The 18,156-nt window shown below is 43.3% G+C and overlaps 1 protein-coding gene across 3 annotated transcripts in view; it reads left to right on the top strand.

Annotated features, from left to right (window-relative positions):
• The window catches only part of LOC125300309 (retinal-specific phospholipid-transporting ATPase ABCA4-like), a 50,764-nt gene that overhangs the window by 24,333 nt on the left and 8,275 nt on the right, over nt 1-18,156 (top strand). For all 3 annotated transcript variants that reach the window (XM_048252083.1, XM_048252084.1, XM_048252085.1), the window contains 21 exons: nt 1-128; nt 1,017-1,148; nt 1,697-1,836; nt 2,119-2,256; nt 2,915-3,099; nt 3,846-3,951; nt 4,712-4,917; nt 5,565-5,619; nt 6,125-6,205; nt 8,799-8,962; nt 10,653-10,777; nt 12,156-12,254; nt 13,609-13,798; nt 14,199-14,293; nt 14,401-14,433; nt 14,969-15,074; nt 15,423-15,497; nt 15,691-15,860; nt 17,032-17,209; nt 17,480-17,595; nt 17,979-18,126. The exon at nt 1-128 is cut by the window's left edge and continues 47 nt beyond it. In XM_048252083.1, coding sequence (XP_048108040.1) covers nt 1-128; nt 1,017-1,148; nt 1,697-1,836; nt 2,119-2,256; nt 2,915-3,099; nt 3,846-3,951; nt 4,712-4,917; nt 5,565-5,619; nt 6,125-6,205; nt 8,799-8,962; nt 10,653-10,777; nt 12,156-12,254; nt 13,609-13,798; nt 14,199-14,293; nt 14,401-14,433; nt 14,969-15,074; nt 15,423-15,497; nt 15,691-15,860; nt 17,032-17,209; nt 17,480-17,595; nt 17,979-18,126 — 2,670 coding nt within the window. The remainder of the gene's footprint in view (nt 129-1,016; nt 1,149-1,696; nt 1,837-2,118; nt 2,257-2,914; nt 3,100-3,845; nt 3,952-4,711; nt 4,918-5,564; nt 5,620-6,124; nt 6,206-8,798; nt 8,963-10,652; nt 10,778-12,155; nt 12,255-13,608; nt 13,799-14,198; nt 14,294-14,400; nt 14,434-14,968; nt 15,075-15,422; nt 15,498-15,690; nt 15,861-17,031; nt 17,210-17,479; nt 17,596-17,978; nt 18,127-18,156) is intronic.

Raw genomic sequence — 18,156 nt, 5'->3', positions numbered from 1 at the left:
GTGGAGGACCTGGTCAAGGTGTACCCTGGGAGCCCCCGGGCGGCCGTAGACTGTCTCAACATCACCTTCTTCGAGGGCCAGATCACCTCTTTCCTTGGACACAATGGGGCTGGAAAGACCACTACCATGTACGTTTTTTTCTTATACCTCAGTCTGTGGGAATGAATACACGCGGCACCTAAAAATCTGTCCATTTTTGTTCCTGTGTTTATTTTTGGTCACGTGGTCAAGTTTGCATCTGTGTTCTCTAATAGTCTACATCAGAGCTGTTTTTGAAGCGTTTTGAACCATCTGACGCCCATCTGTTATCAGCGATAGAATTCCATTAGAATCAGTGTGTCAATTTACACTGGCAGCGCCTTACGCGTGTATTATGGCCGTTAATAGTAGAAGAAAGCATATTTCACGCTTCACTTCTATTTTTGAACGCATATAACACATAAATAAATAAAGAAATATATACACATAAATAAACACATTGTTGTGTTACCTTAAAGATGGAGGTAAATTGTGTAAATTGATTCATTTTCATTTCACTCTTGCTTATGTGTTGCTCGCGATGTAAATTCCCAGTAATAGTCTAAAGGCCTATTCACACCAAGAACGATAACGATAAATATAACCATAACGATAAATATAACCATAACGATAAAACCGTTCACACTGAACAACGATGGGTTCTGATTGACTATTATCTTTTTATCGGTCTGAAAATCGCTCTGAAAGTGATCCCCAACGATATCGTTCTTCATGTCATTATCGTTATAGTTTATGTGTGAACGTCGTCATTCATATTAACGAGAACAATATAAATTTATAGTTATCGTTATCATTATCGTTCTTGGTGTGAATGGGCCTTAATAGTTTGATTGTTTCCAAATGCAGACTGTTCTGTCATCGCCTGTGCCTGCTTCTCTCCTATTCTGTTTTGTGATGCGGATGCAACTTGAATTTCCCCTAGGGATCAATAAAGTATTTACTGTATCTATCTGTCTATCTATGCCCCTCCCCCTCAGGTCTATTCTGACTGGGCTGTTCCCACCCACCTCTGGCACCGCCTACATAAACGGCAAGGACATCCGCACAGATATGGACACCATCCGGCAGTCAATGGGAATGTGCCCTCAGTATAACATCCTCTTCAACCAGTATGTGTGATATAAAACACCCTCCTCACACACACACACACACATAAACACACACTCACATACACACATACACACACACACACACACACACACAGACACACACACACACACACACACACACACACACATTGTATCATGTGTAGTTGCTGTATTAAATACAATGCAAGTCAATGCTAGAGAGTGCCGTGTGTCTGCGTTCAAGACAACTCCAAACCTACAAAATTCCACATAGCACCTTTGACACATGTCCTACTTTCCACTGCTGATCAGTTGGATGTAGGCCTGAGTTTCCACTGTTGATCAGTTAGATGAAGGCCTGAGTTTCCACTGTTGATCAGTTAGATGAAGGCCTGAGTTGAGTTTCCACTGTTGATCAGTTAGATGAAGGCCTGAGTTGAGTTTCCACTGTTGATCAGTTAGATGAAGGCCTGAGTTGAGTTTCCACTGTGGATCAGTTAGATGAAGGCCTGAGTTTCTCATAAGTGCGCTCCTGTGTCTCATGAGAGCGCTCCTGTGTCTCATGAGTGCGCTCCTGTGTCTCTTCTCAGTCTGACGGTGGAGGAGCACATCTTCTTCTACGCCAGGATGAAGGGCCGCTCCGCGGCCGAGGCACAGCAGGAAGTGGAGTCCATGCTGGAGGATCTGGGGCTGCCTCACAAGCGTCACGACCAGGCACAGAACCTGTCGGGTAAGAGCGCCGGACCATCCCTCACACCTTGAGAAGTAGCGTTTAGAATAGATGGACATCACAAGCTCTCTTTTTATAGGATTTTTATAGATTTGAGCCTTTCATCACTTAATGTTGGCTTGCCAGTGGTAATTGTGCATTGGTTGAATTGTTATTGTAGGTTGTATGATCATTTTGTGTATATTGTAAGAGTAAGTCAGGGTACTGTTGTGTTTGAATGATGGTCATAGTTTATATGATGTGTTTTTGATAATGTTTTTTTTTCTCCCCATGATCATTTAGGAGGCATGCAGAGGAAGCTGTCTGTTGCTATGGCATTTGTTGGAGGGTCAAAGGTTGTGATTTTAGATGAGCCAACGTCAGGTGTTGACCCCTACTCCAGGAGATCCATCTGGGACTTGCTTCTCAAGTATCGCTCAGGTAGAGCAGGCGACATTGTTCTGTTGCATTAGAGGTCTGCGCAGGTCAGATTTTTCAGTTCTGCTCCCGCAAAGATGTGTAATGTTTAGTCCCCCTCACACCTGCATCTGTAACATAGTGTTCCGCTTCCACCTGCTAAAGCCCACGCAAGATAGCTATGCAGGAGGGATATTCAGTTCTGCTTCCGCCCCACACAAGATAGCTATGCAGGAGGGATATTCAGTTCTGCTTTCTGTCTCATGAAAGGAGCACTTGACACACATCTGAGATGTCTGGCAGTTTCTTATTTTTGAATGTAGGCTACCTTTCTTTAGCAAGGCACCAATATCAACATCTCCAACCAAATAGCCTACTAGTGGTATTAGAAGAAAAACATGTAACCCATGTAAACGACAATATCCGTCAGTTAGGCTGCTTAAACCCTGTTTTTTATTGCTGCCAAACAGATTATCCAGCACAACTATAATTATGTACACTACTTTAATCATTTTTTTATTTTTATTTTACGCACATACAGTATATCATCTGCAGGAGTGCAGCAAATCATTCAATAGAGATTCGAGATTCAATAAAGTGGTTATTAATGTCAAACGTCTCTCCACCCCCTCCCCCCTCCCCTCTCTCTCTTTCTCTGTCTCTCTCTCTCTCCCTCTTTCAGGTCGGACAGTGATTCTGTCCACCCACCACATGGACGAGGCTGATCTCTTGAGTGACCGCGTGGCCATCATCTCCAAGGGCAAGCTTCACTGCTCCGGCTCTCCGCTCTTCCTGAAGAACTGCTTCGGCGTGGGCTTCTACCTGACCCTAGTGCGCCGTGTGAAGGAGCCGCAGACCAGGAAGGAGGTGAGAATAGCAGAGGAGAGAGGAACAGGTGTGCATCACTGTGGAGGTGAGATCAGCAGAGGAGAGAGGAACAGGTGTGCATCACTGTAGAGGTGAGGATAGCCAAGGAGAGCAGAACAGAGGTGCGTTCAAATTTGGCAAACAGTGGCGAACGTTCATGGTGAACATGTTTTCTTTGAACAGTTCAATTTGAACAATTTGGTGTTAACATTCCATTATAATGGTAATTGCATTGTTGCCTTCGTCAAACTCACGTCCAGTTCCACTGTATGTTCGCAGAGAACTACCTCTGCAGACTGCCAACAAACACAACAAACCCAGCGTTGTGAGTCCCTGATGCTTGGGATAAAAGTGTCTGCTATATCCCATAATAATATAATATAATAAGTGCTATATCCCATAATAATATAATATAATAAGTGCTACTTTATGTTGGTACATCAGGTACATGTATGTACTGTACATCAGGAGGAGTGTGTGTGAGTGTGTGTGTGTGTGTGTGTGTGTGTGTGTGTGTGTGTGTGTGTGTGTGTGTGTGTGTGTGTCAGGGTTGTGCAAAATTCCAGAATTGAATTTAAACTGGCTCTTAAATTCCAATTCAATTCTTGAATTTCACTTGCATTTCAATTGAGGTAGCAAACAGGAAGCAGAATTGCAATTCGATTTGTGCACAACCCTGGTGTGTGTGTCTGAGCATGTGTGTGTGTGTCTGTGTGTGTGTTTCTGATATTGTGGTCTCTCTGCAGAATGGCTGCGACTGTGCCTCGGAGTGCTCCTGCACATGCTCCACCTGCACCCGCCACAAAGAGGAGAGCACGGGCCACTCCCAGCACCTGGAGAGAGCTCTGGACGGTAAGAATTCACCGCACAACACTGGTGGTCAACATCAACGTTTTAGATTTGTCATCTACTTGCATACATATGCTTTTCTTCTCTGTGTGTGCAATAACCCAGTCAGACACCACCTGGCTTAGCATGATTTACTGCAAGAGGGTTACACCAGTGAGCCTATTGCGCCCTTTTAGCTATAGGCTAGCAGATTTCCCAAAAAGTCTCCCACAGTCTTTTGCTAGCTTCAGTCCACTTGTCATTATTATGTTACATGCTTCAAATGTAAAGCACTTTGAGCTGCATTCTGTGTATGAATTGGGAATGGGAATGGGAATTAGCATTTAAATGTAGATGAGTTGAATACTTAAAGGAACACGCCACCCAATGTCAGTAGTAATATATGTTCTTACCTTAACTTTCACGAGTTGAGTCAGACCTCTCCCGTCGGTACGTGCACTCAAACACTCTGGTGCGCAGCGCGAATGTGTTAGCATGTTGCTATACTAGCGGGCTCAGATGTAGCCATAGAGAGAGGAAGATAGCAGTAATCAAAAACATCCATGTTGATAAAAATGTGTAAGGTCACACAACATGAAACGTGGCGATTTTCCAAGCGAATAAACAGGAGAACTACAATGTGTGGCGCAATAGCACTTGGGAGTACTTCGACCTAGCGTAGTAATATTTATTAACACCTAATTGTAGATCCTATCCATCACCAGCTCTACTGCCTTAACTGGCCCTGTTGTCCATGATTGCATTCCCTCCCTGCTCTTCTCAGGTGATGTGGACAGCATCACTAGCCTGATCCTCCACCACGTCCCCGAGGCCAAGCTCATCGAGATGGTGGGCCAGGAGCTGACCTATCTGCTGCCCAACAAGGGCTTCAAGCAGCGCGCGTACGCCAGCCTGTTTCGAGAGCTGGAGGAGATGCTGGCCGACATGGGGCTTAGCAGCTTTGGCATCTCGGACACTTCACTGGAGGAGGTGTGGGCGCACACACACACACACACACACACACACACACACACACACACACACACACACACACACACACACACACACACACACACACACACACACACACACACACATACAGTATTGACACACACACACACACACACACACACACACACACACACACACACACACACACACACACACACACACACACACACACATACAGTATTGACACACACACACACACACACACACACACACACACACACACACACACACACACACACATACAGTATTGACGCACATACACACACACACACACACACACACACAGACACACACACACACACACACAGGCACACACACACATACACACATATAGACACATACACAGGCACACATAGACATTGTAGACACACACATATTGACACCCACATACATACACACATATACTGTAGACACACAAACACACACATACACAAATACAAACACACACAAACGCGCACACACACACACACACACACACACCATTCCAACAGCTTATACATATTTCAAATGCTCATACATTTGATAAACCACTGCTGCAGCAGAATACTCATTTCACAAGGATCAGTCTGTGCATGGTTCTAGTGTGTGCTGCAGTTGAGTTTACATGCTTGTTTCTGTTCCATCAGATTTTCCTTAAGGTCACTGCAGATAGTGAGGGAGCCAATGCCCCTGTCGCTGCAGGTAAGTGAACTGCATACTGTATGTCCAGGTACGCATAGACTTTCCCCATGCGCTGTCAATCTGTTTCTTGGTGTTTTAAGCCCCCAACGTTGTCTTCAAGGCAACGCTGCCTGGAAGGTGCTAGGGTTAGGCCTTGGGTTAGGGTTAGGGTTAGGATTAGGTGCCTAACCCTAGCGCCTTCCAGGCAGCATTGCCTTGAAGACAATGTTGGGGGCTTAAAACATCATCGAGCTGTAAGTCTAGAGCTATTGTTTGATCTCTGTGTTTTTGTGTGACATGACACATTTCACCAAAACATTCTTTGAATGTTTTAAGTTATTATAATAGATGTCATCATAAGTATTTATGTTGTGTTGTAAGTGTTTAGTCTGTCTTGTCATGTGTCATCTGTCTGTGTGTTATGTCTTCTTTTGTGTGTGTGTGAATATGTGGTGACGTGTTGGTTTGTTTTGTGTTGTGTTGTGCTGTGCTGTGGCACCTGCTTTGTCCCATGTGCGTCCCTAAGAGCGGTTTGTTCTGGAACGCCGGAGGAATGCCGGTGGCCTCCTGAAAGAGAGGGAGGGACAGGAGGTGGCAGACGATGAAGGTGACCCCTGGCTCCAACTCCTCGAGCCATTCGCTGAGTTAGACCCCTTACAGCTGGGTTACACCAGTTGCACATTTGAAGCGTTCCATTGGCAGAGTATAAAAATAGTTTTACAAGACTGGTATCATTTTTTCGAATTGTACACACCGCTATCACATCTGGTGCAGCCAGTTCCATTGATTATACCGGAAGCTAATTGTTGCAGCATACGCTGCATGAGTGGAACGCTTCAGTTAGGTGCCTGGTGTAGCCTGCCTGTTACACAGCAGCTCAGAGTAGAGGCAGTGCTTTTGGTAGGGCTGTCTGCTGCTGGCACTATGGATAGCACTACTGGAGCTCAGAGGCAGTGCTTTTGGCAGGGCTGCCTGCTGCTGGCACTATGGATAGCACTACTGGAGCTCAGAGGCAGTGCTTTTGGCAGGGCTGTCTGCTGCTGGCACCATGGAAAGAGCTAACTGGAGCAAAGCAGCTAGTTGGTGCATTTATAAAAAAACATGCAAGATGACAAGGAGCATTTAAGACAGGACACAAGATTTTATCTGATATTAAAATAAATACATAAATAATGGCAAAGTGTAATATCTTATGTGTAAAAATGCATGGACCAAGCATTATTTGCATTTCTGGGCACATGAGACGCATTAGACTTTATGCTTTACCGATTCATTCAGTTAGAGCCCATGGTCTCTGGGCTTTGGTCATGCAAGTAAATTTTGGCCAAGTCAAGGCCGATTTGTAAGTTGGCTTGAGAAAACTGTGCTTTTGCTTGTGGGTTTGTTTCTGACCTCTGTGTGCTGAAGGTTCTGTGTGCTGAAGGTGAAGATGCTGAAGCACAGTGTTTCTCAACCACTGGGCTGGGGCCGATTAGTGGGCGCAGAGTACAATCTAGTGGGCCGGGAAGCTAAGCTGTTTTCAAGTTGAAGCTAATTTTTTTGCGAAACTTATTTTTTTTTTTAGTAGAGTACAATATTAATCTAATCTATAATAGAATTGTTTTAGAGTAACCATTTTAAACTTGAGTAACAAAGTTTAAAACAGTATCAAAGGCTATATCATTCATTCAGTGGTAGGCTATATCATTCATTCCAACTTTAAACAACGTCATCAATTTGAGGCTCTCAGTTTGAGAAGAAAATAGTCCAGTCAACGTTGAACAAATTGCAACAGAAGAAAACTTAATTGATTTTGTATCCTCAATATGTCCTGATTAAGGGAGAAAAAAACCCAAAGAATCCCAATACGGGAAAGTTTAGAAAAAAGACCTAAATATACCCTATTCATGCGCCTATACAGTATTTTTCTCACGCAAATAGGGGAAAAAAATTAACCTTCACATATCACCATGAAAATTACTGAGTTGATTACTTACATCAATACAAACAAAAAATGTATTATACGTTTTTTTTTTTTTTATTGTTTGTTAACATGGGCAAACAGGGCATAATGTAATTATGTATAGCTAATGTATAGTGACCCAAAACTAATTGCAACATTTGACAAACAAATTGTCCAAGGCATGGAGGAAGATAATACATGTCTTAACTGGTATTATATCTCATCTAGAGGGTATATGCTTCTAGAAAATATATAGTTTATGGTGTTTAATTTGTTTTCCCTGGACAGTATAGGCCAAAATGTATCCACTTTACACTAGATTCACCTTTACAGAATAGAGGGCCATGTATTGTGCATGGCATGGAGGAAGATGGGAAATGTCTTAAATGGTGTTATATCTCCTCTAGTCTTGGAAAATGATGGACTGATACTTTAGTGTGATATACTGTATGTTTCAGTGACCTCTAAATCAGATTAAACACCAAAACCACTTTCCTAGGCTGAATAATGCTTAACTATGTGTAACAGATTGAACTTTGTGGAACACTTACATGCAAAAACACACTGGCTCTATTTAAAGAGTCAACAACCATTTCCATTGATCCAAAGGGCCAAAATGTAAAAATAGACACCAATTTTGCAACAAACCAGTCTGAAATAAGCCAAAGAAATTCACTCTTTGAAAATAAAAGAATGTTCCTCAACAATGCAAGATTATAAAATTCCATGTTAAGTTAGATGGGGTCAGATATTCTTTAGAATGTGTATTCTACAACATTCTAATTACAGTTTTGTCAGTATTTGCTGAAGAATAATGCATAAAACAACCCTCATTTTAACATATTTTCACCAACTGGATTTTCATGGTCTTTTACTATGGTGTCTAGATCACCAATTGAAATATAAAAACGTGAAAATAAATTCTGTTGCAATTAGTTTTGGGTCAGACCTTTGCCTGGTCTATTAGCTCCGTTGTGGTATTTATACAAATTAGCTATACGTAATTACATTATGCCCTGTTTGCACATGTTAACAAACAATTTCAACAAAATCAGTTAAGTTTTCTTCTGTTGCAATTTGTTCAACCTTTTTTCATAAAATGACTGGACTAAAACAGACTTTAGCTATAAAAAGTTGGGGAACTTTTTTTGAATGGACCTTGGTCTGTTACAAGTACGAATAGGTTGTCCTTAAAGCAGAGAAGGTTGAGAACCCTTGCTGCAGCGCATGTTTCTGACCTCTGACCTTTGTGCGCTAGGTGTAGATGCCAATGGGCAGCCTCATGCAGCAGAGACGGACAGCAATGCTGGCCGGGGGTCCAGGCAGGTGAAGGGCCCGAGCCTCATCATCAAGCAGTTCCACGCCCTGCTGGTCAAGCGCCTCCACCATTCCACACGCAGCTACAAGGACTTCCTCGCCCAGGTGGACACACATCCTCCCATATCTCTCTCTCTCACACACACACACACACACATACACGCACACACACACACACAGACACGCCACACACACACACACACACACACGCACGCACACACACACACACACACACGCCACACACACACACACACACACACACACACACATACGCACACACACACACGTGCACACGCACACACACACACACAGACACGCGCACACACACACACACACATGCACACCATGGTTTCCGTTGTCCGGTAATTACCGGACATTGGCGGGGAAAAAAATGAAATGTCCGACAAAATTAAATCTCTCCGGTCAAATTGTCCGAAATTGGCTAATAATCCCTTCCCCTAACGCAATCTGAATTTAAGAATAAGCCTTAATATGTAAACCTATATTATACGTCCTCTGGCTATGTTTTTAAATGAACAGGCTCTACCATTTGAAAAGTAAGCTATTAAACAACACGCATAGCCTATGCTGCATTTCAAATAGGAAGCGCATGCTTAAAATGTCCATGTTAAACAACGAACAAATGAGTGAGGTGGTTCAAACATGGCCAGGCCCAGGCAGACTAGCCTTAAAAGTTTTTTCAGAGGCCAGACGCGATGGATGATGATAAATTGGTAACGTCTGAAGCCCCAGATGTCCGGTCAACTCCACCACCACCAGATAAAAACCAGAAGTGTCAGGCGTATCTGTCGGAATCAGTGACATTGGAAGTGGAGTTGCGGCCACTCCAAGACACTGTCATTCCCCGTGTTCTGGCACAATTAAACAGTATCATTGAACCGCGGCTGAAAGAAAAAGAAACTAAACATTTCCCAGAATAGGAAACATTTCTTAATTTATTGTTATCAAATAAAGAGGCATAGCATTAGGGGTAGTGTGTGTGGCCATTCTTGTGTGTGCACATCTGTGTAAACAGTCACCACTGGAGATCGCGTGGGTAGCAGCAACAAACAACGTAGCCTTTTTTAAAACAACGAGCCAAGCCAGTTCTTGCTGTCCATGAAAAGATACTGGCTAGATCTTGTTAGACATGTTTAAGTTAGTCTAATGAACATGTTGCATTCTATACAGCCTGATTATGTCATTCTTTAAGCTACATAGCCTGTCTCCAGTTTTCCTCAATTTGACTAATTAAGAAGGGATAATAGGATATTTGACCGGCATATCATCAAAATGTCCGGAAAACGAAACCTCTGCCGGTCACTTTGACCGGCACCATTTTTTCTAGCGGAAACTCTGATGCACACACACACACACACACGCACGCACGCACACACACATGCACACACACACACACACGCGCACTCACACACACACGCACACAAACTCACACACACATGCACGCGCACACTCACACTCACACTCACACTCACACGCTCACACACATACACACATATGCACGCACACACACTCACACACATACACATACACCCTGTATTTTAATGAAGAACATTTATTTATTTACGATACATTATTCATTCACAAAGAAAATTGGTGTCTTTAAAGGTTGGATTTTTCCTCATTTTTTTAATTAAGGCATTAAGATCCATTTCCAAAAGATGATTTTTTTATTCCTCTTTTTAGTCAACTTTAGCATGGAACTGAAGACTTTTTATAGCCACTGTAAAGTAATGCCTGCAATACTGATCCCCCTCCTTTCTGATTATTTGTGCAGATTATTTTGCCAGCGACGTTTGTGCTGGTGGCTTTGATTTTCACCACGATTGTCCCTCCATTTGGGGAGCACCCCAGCCTGACCCTCACACCCTGGATGTATGGACCGCAAATCACCTTCTTCAGGTTTGGGCTTTTCCTTCTCCCAAATTGATCTTATTCTCTCCATCCTTCTCTCCTTCGCTTCTCTTCTCTTCCGCTGGCCAGCACCCTCAATCCACTCAAGACCAACAGAGCCCTGTTCTTGTCATGTCTTTTTGATTTGATTTGATTTATTTAATTGTATCAAGAATGCCTTACACATACAATCGAGGATAAAAACACAATAAAGTCCAGGACTTATTTCCATTGTGGTCCTCAACACATAACACCAGTACAAGACAAGACACGCACAAAGTGTGTGATAATCAATGACATAACATAAACACATTTTTCTTAAATAAATTAAAATAATAATAAATTTTAAAAAAAAACGGTACCTGCCCCCCTGTTCTATTCAGCGACCCTCGCTAGTAACCAGGCCTTGATTCTCTTTTTAAAAGAGTTCAGGCTGGGAATGACTTTAATTTGCCAGTCTAACTTGTTCCACTGAACTCCACCTATATAGGTAAAGGTTCCTTTCCCTAACAATGTCTTAAATTTATAAGGACACAGATCTGATATGCTGCCACAAGTGCAAATATAGTGTGTCCTTTACAAGGTCATGTCTTCATGTCACTGTACTGAGTTCATCTATAGGCTATGATGTTCCACTCCATAGAGTGCTGCTGTTCAATGGATGTTTGGCTATTATCACTATTGCTGTGTAATCATTCTATGTTAATTATTATTACTATTATTATTATTATTATTGTTACTTTTAAAACACATTTAAACTATTGTCCTTTTATGTACTATTACCTTGTGTGTTTTATGTTTTCATTTTTATTCTTTACTTTTTAAACTATTCTTTGACTATTGCCCTTCTATGCTTTTATTAGCTATTCCTGTTTGCTTTTGTTTATGTAAAGCACATTGAATGACCTCTGTGTATGAAATGCGCTATATAAATACACTTGACTTGGCTATAACAGCATCTACCGTAATTTTCCAACTATTAGCCACGGCTTATACATTTATTTTGCAAAATTTCTTCAGCTATGAGGTTAATACACGGGGGCAGTTAATATGGTATTAATATGGTTTTGTTTCTTTTAACTTGCTAAAACACTGTCCTGCAGCTTATACACAATGTGGCTAATACACAGGAAATTACTGTACTATACTGACACTGTTGCTCGATGGTGTTTTATGCCCCCAACGTAGTCTTTCAGGCAGTGCTGCCACCGCCGATTTAAAGGCATCTTATCCTAAACCTAACCTTAACCCATGCCTAACCATAACGCCTTCCAGGCAGCGCTGCCTTGAAGACAACGTTGGGGGCATAAAACACCAAGAAACGACACTGTTTGCCTCTCCTGCTGCAACTGACTTTCATGTGTGTCTTTGTGTCTTTGTTACTCAGTAACGAGAGGCCAACTCATCCCAAAATGACTCACTTTGTTCAAGTGCTCATGAGCCCACCTGGCATGGGGACACGGTGCATGGTGGATGAGCCGCTGGGGTGAGTGGAGTTCATATTACCCAAATAAGGTCATAATACATGGAGCAACTTTTTGAGCAGTGTTGCTCAGCAACCACAAAACCAGTTCCATTTATTGGGGTAGGATGATCATGACGATTTGCCAACTAATGATTAGAGTTTTTTTTTGTTTTTTTTTTTTGTTTTTTTTGTTTACTTGAATGTTATGTTTGTCTGTGGACTTAAAATTGGTAAAATATGTCTTGTCTTCACCGTGGGATAGTGAGAAACGTAATTTCGATCTCTTTGTATGTCTGGAACATGTGAAGAAATTGACAATAAAGCTGACTTTGACTTTGACTTTGACTTTGAGTTCTCCAGAAAAGAAATTGTTGGCAAATATCAATGGGAACATGCCAGAACCACAATAATGAGGAACACTGCCCAGCAACATTGCTCAAAAAGTTGCCCCATGTATCATTAGCTTTAGCCTCGGGCCCTATCCATGGGAAACAGACAGGTTCATGCTGTTGTCTTCCTGTGCTAGCTAATCAACTGACAACTGATTGACATTAGTTTTTTTAGTAATTTATTGTCCCCAGGGAGGAAATTCTATTCCGCAACACCTTTCCACTTCAACATTTACATCTCCCAAAACATATAAGAGAAGATTACATACTAGACAGTACTTATCAGTCCCAGTCCCTATTCATATAGACATCATTAAAAGCCCACAGCTGCCCTCACCAGCCGAGAAGGGGTGGCCTACTGGGGGGCAGCCGTGGCCTACTACTGGTTAGCGCTTCGGACTTGTAACCGGAGGGTAGCCGGTTCGAACCCCGACCAGTAAGAACGGCTGAAGTGCCCTTGAGCAAGGCACCTAACCCCTCACTGCTCCCCGAGCGCCGCTGTGGCAGGCAGCTCACTGCGTCGGGATTAATGTGTGCTTCACCTCACTGTGTGTTCACTGTGCACTGAGTGTGTTTCACTAATTCACGGAATGCAGAGACCAAATTTCCCTCACGGGATCAAAAGAGTATATATACTTACTTATACCAGGAATGGTAACTGTTACTATAACGATATGAGCATCCACACTGACAAAACGATAAGGAAATGATAAACATTACTATAATGAGATGAGCATCCTCACTGACAAAACGATAAGGAAATGATAAACGTTACTATAATGAGATGAGCATCCTCACTGACAAAACGATAAGGAAATGATAAACGTTACTATAATGAAATGAGCATCCCGATAAGGAAACTCCTCATGTTCATGACTGTGATGTGAAAAATCTGATAGATTCTGATTGCCTGTCAGGTTATCTTTATAGGTATTGTTCATGGTGTGAATGGCCCTTAACTTAACTTAACTCCCTCCTGTCCGTAGGAACCTCACCTGTAGCAACTTAACTACGGAGTGGGCCGTCCCCTCCGTGGACCCAGTGGTCAGCAACATCCTCATGAGCCCAGAGTGGAACGCACTAAACCCCTCCCCCACCTGTCAGTGCAGCACCAATAAGAAGTTGACCATGCTACCCATCTGTCCAATAGGAGCCGGAGGACTGCCCCCACTGCAGGTGAGTCTGACCCATGCACGTATGCACGTGGGTGATTATCTTTCGCTGAAGTTGGTTTTGTGTGTGTGTGTGTGTGTGTGTGTGTGTGTGTGTGTGTGTGTGTGTGTGTGTGGAGGAGGTAAGAGAAAGGAAGATAGATAGAAAGAAAGAAAGAAAGAAAGAAAAGAGAGAGATTGTTTGGGAGGAGTGGAAGGCTGAGAGCGGAATTATAAATAAAAATGTACAAACCAAACAGTGGTTAAAATGAACCAATCATCCAACATTTTGTGCATGTGTGAGACATGTTTCTGCCTGTAAGGGTATACGTATCCAACATGTGTTACCCTGCGGTATGAACTGACCAGATGTTGTGCTATGTTTCAGTATGAACTGACCAGATGTTGTGCTATGTTTCATGCAGAGAATCGAGCGCTCAGGGGACACCATGTTGGATCTGACCAACAGGAACATCTCAGATTTCCTGGTTAAGACATACCCTACTCTCATCCGCACCAGGTGAGCCTGAAGCTGAACCCTAGGCTTTTGTGGTGTTCAGCTAATTACCAAAGTTGATGTGATTTGCTCAGATGTTTTGACTCCTGTTGTATTTATTCCCCTTACAGCTTGAAGAGCAAGTATTGGGTGAACGAACAGAGGTAACATTTTAGTTTCAATAAAATTCATTTCATTCTTCTCTCCTTCTGTTAATTTCACAGTATACCCAACAAGATTCTTCACTTTTGGCCTTGGCAAACCCATGAGCAGTTTGAGCAAACATTTGGTAACACTTTACTTGACAGTATCGACATACGAGTGACATGACACTGTCATGAACACATGCCACTGTCATGGCACATGAACCCTAACCCTAACCTCTAACCCTAATCCTAACCCTAACTTGTTATGACAAAAAACGAATGTCACTTAATAACAGAAGTTTATGACACGTTCATGGCAGTGTCATGTCACTCTTATGTCGATACTGTCAAGTAAAGTGTAACATATGTTTCGATCATATGTTTCGATCACCCTGGATATTCGTCAGGCATAATAATATAACATAGCAACACACAAGTGCATTGAGTGAATTGGTCATTCTGCATGCTAGTAAGGAGCTACTGTACATACACAGTTGATGCATGATAGATTTGAGGCAATCCAGGCGGAGATTTGGTATTTTTCTCTTCTCAGGTACGGTGGGATCTCTGTTGGAGGGAAGCTGCCCATCCTCAATGTGGACCCCAGAACCATCCAGAACGTCTTCAACCAGCTCAGCCGCATGATGAATGTCACGGGGGTACGATAAATAGATTAAAGGAGAACTCATTTTTCACATAGAGCGCTCTTTCTCAAGGTCACCGAGTACAGTCGGTATGAAAAAAACAACAGAAAGAAAATGAGTGCTACCTAGCTCAAGTTACCAACAGCTAGAGCAGCCAGGCAGCTACACTGCTGCACTCTGGGGGCATGATTTTAAAGATGCAGCAACTAGAGCTAGGAAGTATCTATGTGAAAAATGGTCAGAGTTCTCCTTTAAGGCCTTTGCAAGATATCAGAAACATACATGCATGAGCTTGTGTTTGTTTAGATGAATAGTTCACATTTCACACACTTACAAATTGTGGCGGTGAAATTTGTTCTTCAGGGTGACTACACAAAGCTCGCCCTGAGAGACTTTGGCACATTTCTCAGATACATGGAGAGTGAATATAATGTGAAGGTGAGTGATTAGATGTGTGTGTTTTCATGTAAAGGGTGTGTGTCATCTCTCTCTCCCTGTTTGTGTGTGTGTGTGTGTGTGTGTGTGTGTGTGTGTGTGTGTGTGTGTGTGTGTGTGTGTGTGTGTGTGTGCATGGCAGGTGGGTGTGTATAATCAACCCCTTCACTTTATCACTATGTTTGTCTTGTTTCAGGTGTGGTATAACAACAAAGGGTGGCACGCCATGGTGTCTTTCCTGAACGTGGCCAACAACGCCATCATGAGGGCTCACCTCCCCTTCCACGCTAACCCCAACGCTTACGGCATCACCACCATCAACCACCCACTCAACCTCACCAAAGACCAGCTGTCAGAGGTCACTGTGTGAGTGTGGACACCAGTGGAGTCCAGATTTCAGTGGAACTGCTATGGGCCTGTTTACATTTGTTTTTAGAATGCATCTTGGGTGATTCGATCACAAGTGGTCCTCAAGGTGCACAGCCAGGTGCATAGCCAGAGTACGGCCAGAGACATTGCTGACCAACTGAGTTTAGATGCCGCTATTGCCAACGTCAAATTGATTAGTAAAAAGAGGATATATACTTATCCTGTACTTAGAACTCCCATTGTCCGGGACTCGTCAGAACGCATTAGCTTTTACGCTACAAAAGATATGTGGTCAAATGCGTCTTGGACAACCTCGTAAAAAGTGCTTTGAGTGATCGGACCACAATGCGCCTGGGTGACTGTTTAGAGCAGACCACTTGTGATCGGAACTCCCAGAACACATTTTAAAAACAAATGTAAACAGGGTCTGTTTAAATGGCTCTAAATATGGGAACGCTGTGGGGCAACAAGCTACAGCACCCGTACCACTCGAGTCCAAGTACCCATAGAGGCCCTGGTCCAACTCAGACACGGGTCACTTCCTGATCTCTCTCTCCCGCTCACTTCCTGTCCCGGGTCATTTCCTGATCTCTCCCGCTCACTTCCTGACATGGGTCACTTCCTGATCTCACCCCATCTCTCTCTCCCGCTCACTTCCTGTCCCGGGTCATTTCCTGATCTCTCCCGCTCACTTCCTGACACGGGTCACTTCCTGATCTCACCCCATCTCTCTCTCCCGCTCACTTACTGTCCCGGGTCATTTCCTGATCTCTCCCGCTCACTTCCTGACACGGGTCATTTCCTGATCTCACCCCATCTCTCTGTCCCGCTCACTTCCTGACACGGGTCATATCCTGTTCTCACCCCATCTCTCACTCACTGGTTCAGGTCAGACCCGGGTCATTACCTGTTCCACCCCATCTCTCTCTCCCACTCACTTCCTGACAGTCTCTTCACTATCCTATCATATGAAAATTCATTTAATGAAAAAAATGTCATAATTTTTTTTTATTTGCTCTGAACACATTTCACTGTGAATCAAAGCTCTTTTGCCCACCATTACTAGGACAGTATGTCAGACATGCCCCTGTTCCCTCAGTGGCGGATTCGCTTCTGATTCTGATTATAGTGTGCATCATATATTATATGTCCCTCTTCTCTACCCCAGCCTGAAGACCTCTGTGGATGCCGTGGTGGCCATCTGTGTGATCTTCGCTATGTCCTTCATCCCGGCCAGTTTCATCCTCTACCTCATTCAGGAGCGGGTCACAAAAGCCAAGCACCTGCAGTTTGTCAGCGGTGTCAGCCCATTGGTCTACTGGGTGGCCAACTTCTTCTGGGATATGGTATGGTGTCTGAATGATGCCTTCATTGACAGTAAATTGTATCTCATAGTTTGCACTGTTGTTGTCATGTTTGAGTTACCAGTATACTCTGTGTGGTCTGTATGGTGTGATGTTTGAGTAAAAGTTCTTGTCCGTATATTGGAAAGCTGTGTTTTTGAGTCTTTCTGTAATTCTGTGCACATACAGTACTGTTGACGTGTGTTGTGCAGACTCGTGTAGAACTACGACCATGAACAAAACTATGTTCTGCGTTCACTTTTTCCTCTGCAGATTAACTACTCAGTCAGCACTGCTATAGTGGTGGGCATCTTTGTGGCGTTTGACAAGAAGTGCTACACATCACCTAGCAACCTTCCAGCCCTAGTGGCTCTTCTCCTTCTGTATGGGTGAGTGCCGTGCTATCAGCACACTTTGACTCCTGAAACTTTGGACATTCACTTGTCTCCCAACTGAATTACTTTACATCTATGAGTTGGCAATGTCAAGCTAATTTCCTATGTGACTAAATAACGTTTAATGGCACTGTGGGCCAGGCCATTTAATATTGAAAATAGATCATTTTATTTCCTTGCTTTGAGGCCATGTAAATAACTGAATTCTCATCTGTGTGTGTGTGTGTGTGTGTGTGTGTGTGTGTGTGTGCATGTGTGTATGTGTGTGTGCGTTCGTGCGTGCGTGTGTGTGCGTGTGTGCGTGCGTGTGTGTGCATACGTGCGTGCATGTGCGTGCGTACGTGCGTGTGTGTGTGTGTGCAATTGTTTCTCTGCAGGTGGTCGGTGACTCCGATGATGTACCCTGTGTCGTACCTGTTCAGCGTTCCCAGCACGGCCTATGTGTCTCTCTCCTGCATCAACCTCTTCATCGGCATCAACAGCAGTGCTGTTACCTTTATTCTGGAGCTGTTTGAGAATAACCAGGTAAAGTGTTGGCTCAGAGAGTGTTTGTTT

The sequence above is a fragment of the Alosa alosa genome, chromosome 9 (assembly GCF_017589495.1).
Source record: "Alosa alosa isolate M-15738 ecotype Scorff River chromosome 9, AALO_Geno_1.1, whole genome shotgun sequence".
Taxonomy (NCBI): Eukaryota; Metazoa; Chordata; class Actinopteri; order Clupeiformes; family Clupeidae; genus Alosa; species Alosa alosa.
The sequence above is the reverse complement of the archived record's forward strand: the minus strand, read 5'-3'. Positions and strand labels throughout refer to the sequence as shown.